Source organism: Orycteropus afer, unplaced genomic scaffold, assembly GCF_000298275.1.
Source record: "Orycteropus afer afer isolate SDZICR_OR568_19922 unplaced genomic scaffold, OryAfe1.0 scaffold00152, whole genome shotgun sequence".
Classification (NCBI taxonomy): domain Eukaryota; kingdom Metazoa; phylum Chordata; class Mammalia; order Tubulidentata; family Orycteropodidae; genus Orycteropus; species Orycteropus afer.
The window spans coordinates 799836-812247 of record NW_006921739.1 but is presented as its reverse complement, the minus strand read 5'-3'; the positions used below and the strand labels follow the sequence as shown (position 1 = coordinate 812247).

Below are 12412 nucleotides of genomic sequence, written 5' to 3'. Positions count from 1 at the left end.
ACATTCAAACTGCCAATGTTTTGGTTAGCAGCTGAGTACTTGTATATGCAAATATAGAATTGTTTTCTTTAGTTCACGTAAGTGTGATAATAGAGATTGGTAGAACTTATAAATACAATCTTTCACATACACTATTCTGCCAATACCTGGATTTCCATTCTGAAATGTGAATAGGGATTTGATTGTTGTAGTTATCATTTACCATACATTTAGAAGACGTTTCTGGTTTAGAAATAGACTTTGTTCTAAACTGTTTGGAACATTTCTTACAGAAATAATAAAAACATGAGTGACTTACTACCTAGTCCATACAAATCCAATTTAATCTATGTTGTTGTTGTTATATGCCGTCAGGTCGGCCCCGACTCATAGCGACCCCTCCTTGGGTTTCCGAGGCAGTATCACTACGGAAGTAGGATATAATACATTTGAAATCAACAAATTTCAATTCTCTTTTAAACTACAGATTGACCTATTACTGTCAGTACTCCTCCCATTCTTATTTCTCCTTCTCTCCTTTATTTTCCATAAAGTGGTGGGAAAATATACTTTGTAATGTTGGTCAAGGAAAGGGATTGATAGTACCAGGAATTTGCTCATTTTTCTCTCAGTCTCCTACTACTACTACAGAGAATCAGGGAAACATTTCTCATCCCCAGCTGCCGTTCATACTTACAAGATGTTTCTAAAACATGACATCTGTAAGATGTTGTGAGACCATCACTGCCAGAAATGTTCAGACTTACAGAATGGTTTTTTTTTTGAAACTTTAGAATATCAAGTATATCATGTCTGAACATTTAATAGACACATTTAGCATGATTTTCTGAAATGTTTTATTCTTCCTAGAATAAATTTTGTAAGTTTTTGCTTCAATTTGATCTCACTTGTTTTGAGTATTTCCTGTTGTTCAAAAAGGAGTGATTTATAAAAAAGACAAGGGATTTTTAATTCTTAAGAGATAACTTCTATATATTAGAGAGACACTGTATTAGTATTTTGTATAAATTGTACCTGTTTTTACAAATTTAGATTCTAAGTGATTGCATAGTGTTTATTAACACCTTATCAGACGTATGAAGAGGATAAGATCTGATTTTTCTGTCCCTTTTTTACTAGGCTATGAGGACTACATCAAGTTGGGCATTAACCCTAAGGAACTTGTAATGGGAGTTCCCTGGTATGGTTATGATTATACTTGCCTGAAACTATCTGAGGTAAGAAATGATCATGTGTTATAGCATTGTTTTTCTTTCTATTGTTATCATTTTTATAGCCTGTTCTGTTTTATTAGAAAAATATAAGCTTTATTGAGAATTTCTGAAATATAGTGTGATACTAAAAAGTAAATAATTTATTTTTAGTTATTTAGTCCCATGAATACATCTGAGTATTATGATTTTTATTTAATAATGAAATTTAATATAAACTTTATTCTGTATAGTCAGGTGATCTGTTTATAACAGATTTTATCTCCAACAAATAGTTTTTATAATATTTTGTGGTTTGTCTCTTTAAATTTGCTGAATTAATAATTAATAGTCTGTAACATGATCATTTTTACATTTCCAGGATGATGTTTGTACCATTGCAAAAGTCCCTTTCCGGGGAGCTCCTTGCAGTGATGCTGCTGGACGTCAGGTGCCCTATAAAGTGATCATGAAACAAGTAAATAGTTCTATTTCTGGAAGCCAGTGGAGTAAAGATCAGCAGGCACCTTATTATAGCTATAAAGTAAGACTTTTCACGAGTTACAACATTTAGTCTATTAATTTTCTTAATTGGATATTTTCATAATTTGATATAAGAATGTCAGTTTTGTTTTTCTGTTTTTTTTCTTTTTTAGGGTGTAACATATAGACTTCTGTTTACTTGATTAAAATTATCTTTGATTCTGTGCAATCAGGAATTTTAGTTCCCTGGGGAGCAATTCTAGTTACGCTAATAGTGGATCTGCTTTGCTTGTACCACTTGTTATTTTAGATGACGCTGTAGAAGGTATATGGGAGCTCTGCTGGCATAGTGCCTAAGGCACTTGACTGCTAATCAGAAGGCTGGCAGTTCAAAACCACCAGCCCCTCCTTGGAAGGAAGGTTGGGCAATCTACTTCCATAGTGGTATCACCTCGGAAACCTAAGGAGGGCTTGCTGTGAGTCGAATCGACTCGATGGCAGTGAGTTTGGTTTCATACAATTTTCATATCACATATCCTTTAACAATTGACAATTATGTTATCGTGCCTGGTGCCTTTTCAAAGGGCTTTGTTCCAAAATAGGTTTCCAGCTCTGGAAGCCTCATTTCAAAGAAGCCTAAAGATTCTGATGATGCTTTCACAGGGGGAGGAGTGAGGCTGAGAATGGGAGATGACTCATCATGGACTTTACCATGGAAAAACAACATCATTGCAAGTTTATTTCATAACTCAAACTGTGCTATTAAAAAAAAATTATAATGTTAAAAATTAGAGACAGGAAAATATTACAGAAGAAACCTGAAGAAATATAGTAAATGAGTAGCATTTCTGTCAGTTGTTGTTTGATTAATAGGATTTGCTGTACTAAAGAGGCAAGAAAATGATAATTTTCATAATTTACCTTTAGTATAGTACATTTTTTTCAGACCTCAAAAATCTAAGTACAAATAATCTTTGAATTTACTTTTTATTAGATTATTTTAGAAAGTGCCCTAAAATGATAAAAGCTCGTTGCAATAAGTGTTTATGTTCCTGACTAATAGTCTTATAACCATTTATAAGATATAACTACAGATACCATAGTTAATAAATTATAATTGATACACATGTATATGCCTGTATATCAATTATATAGAAGCTTTAGTGTAAAACTTTCTAAGCACTAAAAATCTAAAGTATATATCTATTAGTTAAAGTAATGTGTATTTTAATCCTGTCTTTGCCAAATAGCAGTTCATAGAACTCTGCTAATATTACATACACACACATGTTCCATGGCTGAATATATTTGGAAAATACTGTATACTGTATGTCCCTCTTGGAGATATATAATGTGAAACAGTACATTAAAGGATCTAAGAAATCCTGCAAGGAGCCCTGTTGGCGCAATGGTTAATTGCTATGTGAAAGCCTGCTAACTTTAAGGTCAGCATTCGAACCCTCAGTGGCTCCATGGTAGAAAAGCTCTAGCAATCTGCACCTGTAAAGAATACAGCCTAGGAAACCCTATGGGCAGTTGTACTTTCTCCTATAGGGTCACTAAGATTCAGAATTGACAAATAACAAAAACAACAAGTCCTGCAGTACATAAACTATTTAATATAGAAATCTGTTGCACAGCACTCTTCGAAACCTGCACGAAGAACAGCGTTTCATGATACCATTTTGGTAAAAACCAAAATAAAAATATCAGTTGCCATTGAGTTGATTCCAACTCATGGTGACCCCATTAGTTTCAGGGTAGAACTATACTTTGTAGGATTTTCAGTGATACCATGTGGTATGGGGCCTAGAGATGTGCATTTTCAAAAGTTCTACAAATGATTCAGATGTGCTTCTTGGGTGATAATCACTGGATTAGACCAAGGTAAAAATGTTTAGGGATGAGAAGGACTGTAAATGGAATATAAAAACAAAAATGGAATATATTAGAAAATATTATGGTATTTGTGTAATCTCTGCTGTTGTTGAGTCCCATAAGCAATTATATCTAGAAAGTATGATATACAAGAACGATGGAGTAATAAACCTGGAAAGTATTGTGCCCTAAATTATTTGTTATTTCATTGGGTCCTGTTTGAACCCTTGGATTTAAGAAACATGTTTCCTTCTTATTGTATTGAATACTTGAAATTTCCATTTTAATTTATTTGTATAGGATTCTGCTGGCCATTTTCATCAAGTGTGGTATGATAATCCTCAGAGTATTTCTTTAAAAGCAGCACATGTGCAAAACCTTGGCTTACGGGGCATTGGCATGTGGAATGCAAACCACCTGGACTACTCTGGAGATGCTGCAGCTAAACAGCAAACTGAAGAAATGTGGCAAGCCTTGAAACCAAAGGTGTGAGAGAGAGGACCGTCTTCTGTGTGTGCATCTTTTGGCAGGCTATTAAGATTTAGAAAAATGATCTTTGTAAATAATCTAGTTTCTTAAAGAGATAAATATAACACATGTATACATTTTGGTAATGTTACCATATGCTTTCATTATTAGTATACTCAAAAAAAGAGATAAAGAATAAAGAAATACTTTTGTTGTTTGAATTTGAAAAATGCAAATATATTAATATCTTTAGTGCTCCAGGAATGCAATGGTAAGAAATAAGTCAACTTCTTATATTAATAGTCCTCTATAAGTTCTTTTAATAGTATAATTTAATTAGGAACAATCAGGGCTTCAAGCCAGTGCAGCCCAGTTCAGTCATGGCCAAGGAAGCAACACCAGAAGAGTCTCAACAATTTAAAATGTGGGTAAACTGTAGTGATAACAGGATCAGGGAAAATTAAGGGTCACAATGCTCTTACTCTTAATCTCCCTCTTAGGGCAGTGCACGCATTGCATAGTAACCAAATCTCTTGCATGCGGGGTGGGAAACAGCTGCATCTGCCTCAAAGATGGTGGACAGCCACATCACTTTGAATGTATGTTGCTCTCTACAGTTTCACCATTAATCCATTCTTCTGCATCTGGCTCCAGAAAGGGCTCACTAAGTCTTTTCTGAATCTCCCATTCCAGGGCTTTGACTTGTACAATTTTCCATTCTGGTTATCATTTCTGTTCACCCAAATTTTAAAAATGCAGTTCCTTTTCTATTTTGCTGTGTTGGCCATGACTGAACCTGTTCAAAGCCCTAGGAACAAGTGCTTTCAGAATATGTTTATGCTAATTTTTTTTCCATGATAGTAAGATACAAGCTTACAAATCAGTGTTAATTTTTAAACATGTTAATTTGAACTGGAAATTATTTGCTTAGAATAGATTTTTCAAAAGCTAATCTTTGAGAATAGTTTGGTCTGTATATATATATATATATATATTTAATAATCTTAAATGTAAAGCCTGTAATTTAGTGTTTCCTCTTTAGAGTTATCAAACTGATGAAAATAATTTTTCTGCTTCTTGATTCCATACAACACTCATATTCTCTGAGGCTCTTGAATTAAATTAACATTCCACACAGTGAGTAAGGGAAAAAAAAAAAAAACTTCTTAAATAAGAGGATAGCTTAGTAATATTCTGAATTAGTAGATTAGAGATACCTAATATTTTCCAACTAAATTAAATTTTGGTGCTTTTATATCTGAGATACTAGAATAGGAACAACTTGGCATGGAACCTGGTTCTATGCACAGTCATACACTTTTCCATTTGTTCAGATTCTTTCATCATGGACATTCATAAATTACTTCTTGCTTAGTTTTCTAATGTAGTCAATTTTTTCTTTTTTTACCTCTGCATTTTACTTTTAATTATCTAAAGACATTGATTGGTTTCTCAACTAAACTAATGATTCTCTTTTCAAAAGAGAAACTTTATGCAAAGAACTTTTCTAAACATACAGAAGTTTCAGTTCTCTTTCTCAAGGCAGTCAAGATCATTTGCTGAACTTGTATTAGTTCCTGTAAAGACTTAAACTAAAAACCTACTTCCTTGTACTCTGGACTTTCATAATTCCTTTCTTCCCTGCACATTATTGCTAACCAAATTGGGGGAAAATGATGATTCAAGTATCTATTATGAGAAAGTTATATTCCTATTTTTAATTGTTTATATAAAAGCAACTGTTTTTCATATTGTATGCTGAATCACTTATGTCTTTATATTCTCAAAATAAATTTTAAAAACTAACTTCTTACCTGTTTATTTCTAGATAGAGTAAATAGCAAGTTCAAAACCCCTATTTTTTAATAGATTTCCAGACTTATTTTAATTAAAATATAATGAACATATTATTTATATACAAGATCTATTCAGATTTGATGATGTAATTTTTTTCTTTATAATTAGATTTTATAGTCAATGTTTGCTATTAATTTTCAAGATAACTAAAAATTAAAATAATTATAACATAATACTGTAAAATAATATGCAATAGACTTGAAATCTTCAAAAATAACTAAATAGCTACCATTTTGCTTTATGTTATAGCTAATATTTCCTGAAATACTTTGTACTACCTGCAGGAAATGTGAAGAATCAGTAACCTTAAGATTTACATGAAACATTGCCAAGTAGAACAGCAGTTCATCAAATCTGTTCAAATATTTAAATTTTATGACAAATCAGTTTTAAATTGACATACCTGATTGAGATTATTGGGAGAAGGTTGGGCAATCTACTTCAGTAGTGATACTGCCTCAGAAACCGAAGGAGGGGTCGCTATGAGTTGGGTTTGACTCAACAGCACATAACAACAACAACAAATTGAGATTATAAACATGTATTAATTTTATTCTGTGCCAGTTCTACTTTTTGTATAAATCTGAAACATCTTATTTTTTATTTATAAAAATTATAACCTTTCAAAAATTAACCTCAGTTTACCCTTCTAAAAGTACCTCATAATTGTCACATAGAAAAGGTATTTTTTTTTAATACTTTGTCTTCTCACTTTTGCCTTCAGTGCCTTTACTACCACTGAAAATGCATAATCCTGTTTAATAGACAAGCTTATTTACTGCTAGATATGCTGTTTGATCATTTTCTTTATTAGCATATAGAAATAATAAACTGTCCAGAAAATTAGAGTAAGAAAGAATTTTAATTTTGCTCACAATTCAAAATCTGTTATTCTCAGTGTATAAAGAGAATAATACTACAGTGAAACCTGTGAGAGCCAGAACTCAATAGGACTGTCTTGGTTTCTCTGGGTTTCACAAGTTTTCCACCTTTGGAGATGTCCTTCTCTGACAACTTTATACCTTACGCAAGTTTCAGATTTTGCAAGTTTTACTGTAATAATAAATTTCCAGCCACTCCTCAGAAGGAAGGTTGGGAAATCTACTTCCGTAGTGATACTGCCTCGGAAACCCAAGAAGGGGTCTGCTATGAGTCGTCCGACTCCACGACACATAACAACAACAACAACAGGATATGAATAGGTATTTAAAGAATATAGTAGTTTTTTTCTCTGTGGCAAGCACTTGTCTAAATGTATTAACCCCTTTGATTCTCCCAAAAACTTTATTGAGACAGATATTATTTTTACAGTTTGGGAAGCTGAGACCCATAGAGGCAAAGTAACTTACCTAAGATAAAAAATTGGTAAGTCAGATAGACAGGACTCAGACTCTAGCTATCGGTACCATCAAAAAAAAAAAAAAAAAAAAAAAAAAAGAAAGCAAGAAACAAACAAACAAACAACAACAAAAAAAAAAAAAAACACAAACCCACTGCCATCAACTTGATTTCAGCTTTCTTCATTGGAGTGGTTGGTAGGTTCAAAACACTGACCTTTTGGTCAACAGTCAAATGCCTTAACCACTATACCACCAGAGCTCTTTATCTGGTGCCATAGCCCTTGGTATTCCAAGTATTATCTGGGGACCAGGAGCATTAGTATCATCTGAGAGCTTGTTAGAAATGAAGAATCTCAGGTTTCTCAGATTTGAGTCAGATCCTGCATTTTAACAGAATTCTTAGGTGATAGTTACATTGAAGATTAAGAAGCATAGCCTGTTCTTTACTGTTTAAAATATATATGGTTGCAACAGACTAGGTATATTGCCATTTGGTTCTGAGTCTTAAAGGTAGGGGCGTTTGGGGTAGATCATTCACAAATCAATAAATACTTACTATATTGTCTATCATGTGTTAACCAGGCACTCTGGGTAAATGTTAAGATTTTTTCCCTGGTCTGTAGCTGCAAACTAGGTTTGCTGTTTATTCTATTTTCTTTGCCGTCTTTTCTACTAATAATTCTAATTTTGGGTCAAGACATTGCTAAGTAATACATAAGGCAAAACATACAAATATAGCAGAATGTAACGTGCAAGCTTTCCGGAAGAAAGGACACAGAAGTCATCATTGAAAGTGCTACAGTTATCTTCATAGCTCCTTCTTTCCACCTACCCAACTATCAAGTATACAAAGTACCCCTTTTTAACTTTGCTTTCTTTCCTTTTTTTAAATACACACTCAGCTTTTATTAACAGAATGAGTTACTTTTTTTTGAGTGCATACTGTATATGAAAGCTAAATGTTGAACTCATAATTTATTTGCTTAAAATAGTTCTTTGACCTTTTCTGTATTTTAAGTTTCTCAGTACTGAGCCAAGACTTAAAAGCCTTAAGCATGTTGTTGTTGCTAAGTGCCCTTGAATTGGCTCTGACTCACAGCGACCCTCTGTACAACAGAACGAAACACTGCCCGGTCCTGCGCCAGCCTCACAACCCTTGATATACCTTAGCCCATCGTTACAGGCACTGTATCAATCCATCTCATTGACGTCTTTCCCCTTTTTCATTGACCTGCCACTTTACCAAGCATGATATCCTTCTCCAGGGAATGGTCCCTTCTGATCACATGACCAAAGTAGGTGAGACGAAGTCTGGCCATTCTTACTTCCAAGGAGCATTCTGGCTACATTTCTTCCAGGACAGATTTGTTCATTCTTCTGGCAGTATTCTTCACCAACGCCACAACTCAAAAGCATCAACTTTTCTTGGGTCTTGCATATTTATTATTTAGCTTTCACGTGCATATGATGCAATTGAAAATTGAAATGGCTTGGGTAAGGCAAACCTTAGTCTTCAAAGAGACACCTTTGCTCTTCAGCACTTTAAAGAGGTCTTTTGCACCAGTTTTGCCATGTGTAATACATCATCTGACTTCATGACTGTTGCTTCCATTGGTGTTGAACGTGGAACCAAGTAGTATGAAATCTTTGACAACTTCAATCCTCTCACCATTTATCATGTAGCTACTTAGTGGTCCAGCTGTGAGGATTTTTGTTTTCTTTATATTGAGGTGTAATCCATACTACAGACTGTACAGTCATTACTCTTCATCAGTAAGTGCTTCAAGTCATCATCACTTTCAGCAAGCTAGGTTGTGTCATCTGCATCTCGCAGGTTGTGAATGTGTCTTCCTCCAATCATGATGCCACGTTTCTCTTCATATATTCCAGCTTCTCAGATTATTTGCTCATCATACAGATTGAATAAGTATAGTGAAAGGATATAACGCTGACACACTCCCTTCCTGATTTTAAACCATGTGGTATCCCCCCCTTGTTCTGTTCCAATGACAGCTTCCTTTTCTGTGTACAGGTTCCTTATGAGCACAATTAAGTGTTCTGGAATTACCATTCTTCTCAATATTATCCATAATTTGTTATGATCCACACAGTCAAATGCCTTTGCATAGTCAATAAAACAAAAGTAAGCATCTTTGGTATTTTTTGCTTTCAGCCAAGATCCATCTGACACTAGCAATGATATCCCTCATTCCATGTCCTCTTCTGAATCCAGCTTGCATTTCTGGAAGTTCCCTGTCAATATACTGCTACACCGTTCTTAAATTATCTTCAGCGAAATTTTACTTGCATGTGATATTAATGATATTATTCAGTAATTTCCACATTCTGTTGGATCACCTTTCTTTGGAATGGTTAAAACTATGGATCTCTTCCAGTTACTTGGCCAGGTAGCTGTCTTCCAAATCCCTTGGAATAGATGAATAAGTGCTTTCAGCATGGCATCCTTTTGCTGAAACATCTCACTGGGTATTCCATCAATTCTTGGAGCCTTGTTCTTTGCCAATTCCTTCAGTGCAGCTTCAACTTCTTCCTTAAATATCATAGGTTCTTGATCATATGCCACCTCATGAAATAGATAAACATCAACCGATTCTTTTTGGTACAGTGACTCTGTGTATTCCTTGTATCTTTTAATGTTTCCTGCACCATTCAATATTTTGACCCTAGAATCTTTCAGTATTGCAACTCGAGGCTTGAATTTTTTCTTGAGTTCTTTCAGCTTGAGAAATGCTGACCATGTTCTTCCCTTTTGGTTTTCTAACTCCAGGTCTTTGCACATTTCATTATAACAACTGACTTTGTCTTCTTGAGTTCTCTTTGAAATATACTGTTCAGCTCTTTTATCTTATCATTTCTTCCATTTGCTTTAGGTATTCTCCATTCAAGAGCAAGTTTCAGAGTCTCTTCTGACATCCATTTTGGTCTTTTCTTCCTTTCCTGCCGTTTTAATGACTTTCTTCATGTGTGATGTTCTTGATGGCATCTCACAATTCATCTGGTTTTTGGTCATTGGTGTTGAGTGTATCAAATCTATTTTTCAGATGGTCTCTAAATTCCGGAGGGATATAATCAAAGTAATATTTTGGCTCTTGTGTACTTGTTTTAATTCTCTTCATCTTCAACTTGAACTTGCATATGAGCAGTTGATGATCTGTTCCACAGTCAGCTCCTGGCCAGTTTTGGCTGAAGATACTGAGTTTCTCCATCACCTCTTTCCACAGATGTAGTCTATCTGATTCCTGTGTACTCCATCTTGTGAAGTCCATATATATAGCCACCATTTATGTTGTTGAAAAAAAAGTATTTGCAATGAATAAGTCATTGGTCTTACATAATTGTAGCATATAATCTGAGACATCATTTATATCAGCAAGGCCATATTATGCAACTGGTGATTCTTCTTTCTTTCCAACTTTTGCATTCCAGTCACTGGTAATAATCAACACATCTTGATTGCATATTTAGTCAATTTCAGACTGCAGAAGCTTGTAAAAATCTTTTATTTCCTCATCTTTAGCTTTGGTGGTTGGTGTGTACATTTGAATAATAGTAGTATTAACTGGTCTTCCTAGTAGGTGTGTGGATATTGTCCTATCACTGACAGCATTGTACTTCAGAATAGATATTGAAACATTTTTTTGTGATGATGAATGCCACACCATTCCTCTTCAATTTGTCACTCCCAGCATAGTAGATCATATGGTTGTCTGATTTAAAATAGCTCAAACCAGTCCATTCCAGCTCACTAATGCCTAGGATATTGATCTTTATGCATTCCATTTCATTTCTGACACCTTCTAAGTTTCCTAGATTCATACTTTGTACATTCCATGTTATAATTATTAATGGATGTTTGCAGTTGTCTCTTCTCATTCTGAGGTGTGCCACATCAGTAAATGGAGGTCCTAAAATTTTACTACATCCACATCATTAAGGTTAGCTCTACTTTGAGGAGGCAGCTATATTTTGAGTGCCTTCCAACTTGAGAGGTTATTTTCTAGCAGTACGTCATATATTTCAGGGCTTCATAAAGTTTTCCAGTGCTGTATCAGACAGTGTTTCACTGCTATTCAAAAAGTTTTCACTGGCCAATTCTTTGAGAAGTGGATGGGCCTCTGCCTTCTTCTGAGTCTGTCTTAGTCTGGAAGTGCCACTGAAATTTGTTCACTATGGGTGACCCTACTGATACCCTTGAAACACCAGTGACATAGCCTCCAACCTGACAGCAATACAGAAGCCACCACAGTGTGACAAACAGACAGACAAGTGGTGAAGCTTTAAATATGTTGTTAGTGAAAATTATCTAGAATTGCACTGTCTGATCTGGTAGCTATTTGTCACGTGTAGCTATTTATAAATCAACTAAAATTTAAAACTCAGTTCCTCAGTCACACAAGTTACATTTCAAGAGGTCAATATCTTATGTGGTTAGCAACTACCATACAGGACAGTGCAGGTATAGAATATTTTTATCATTACAGAAAGTTCTGCTGGACCGTGTTGATTCTAGAAAGGGATATTCTATGTCATAAACTTAGTTCTGATAAAGAGATGAGTTAAAACAGGTACCTGAGATATATTAGAAGGAAATAATATTTTGTTAAAAAAAAGATTTTTAAAAAATTTAGTTTCAAATACCTATTTATGATGCTCAATAATAGTGGAATGGAGAAGCTGGAGAAAAAGAATATATACCTAAAAATACAGGTTTAAGAATTCACCATTAGGTAAATAAAAAGTGCATTGCTGGTGTTCATTATCAAATGCTTACAGACAGGTGAAAAAGAATGTGTCACTCTACCAGATCTTACTGATTTTCATATTTTCTTACTGACAGAGTGTGCCACCCTTCCAGATACTGATTTTCCCTACCTTCCTTGTGAACCTACTCTTTCTCCAATAATAATTTTATTTCATTTTGAAAGTATGTATGATAGTTATCCACCACTTGTCTGTCAGTTTGTTGTACTGTGGTGGCTTGTGTGTTGCTGTGAGACTGGAAGCTGTAGTTTCCAATATTTCAAAACCAGCAGGGTCACTCATGGTGGACAGGTTTCAAGGGAGCTTCCAGACTAAGACAGACTAGGAAGAAGGATGGGGCCATCCACTTCTGAAAAAATTAGCCACTATAATGTAGAATCTGCAAAACACCGCATAACGTGGATGAACTTGGAG

The 12412-nt window shown here is 34.6% G+C and overlaps 1 protein-coding gene across 1 annotated transcript in view; it reads left to right on the top strand.

The window, feature by feature from the left end:
* Positions 1 to 4043, top strand: part of CTBS (chitobiase) — a 28756-nt gene extending 24713 nt beyond the window's left edge. Inside the window, exons 5-7 of the mRNA XM_007946161.2 lie at positions 1120 to 1217; positions 1573 to 1734; positions 3852 to 4043. Of these exons, the coding sequence (XP_007944352.2) occupies positions 1120 to 1217; positions 1573 to 1734; positions 3852 to 4043 (452 nt within the window). The remainder of the gene's footprint in view (positions 1 to 1119; positions 1218 to 1572; positions 1735 to 3851) is intronic.
* The last annotated feature ends 8369 nt before the right edge of the window (positions 4044 to 12412 follow it).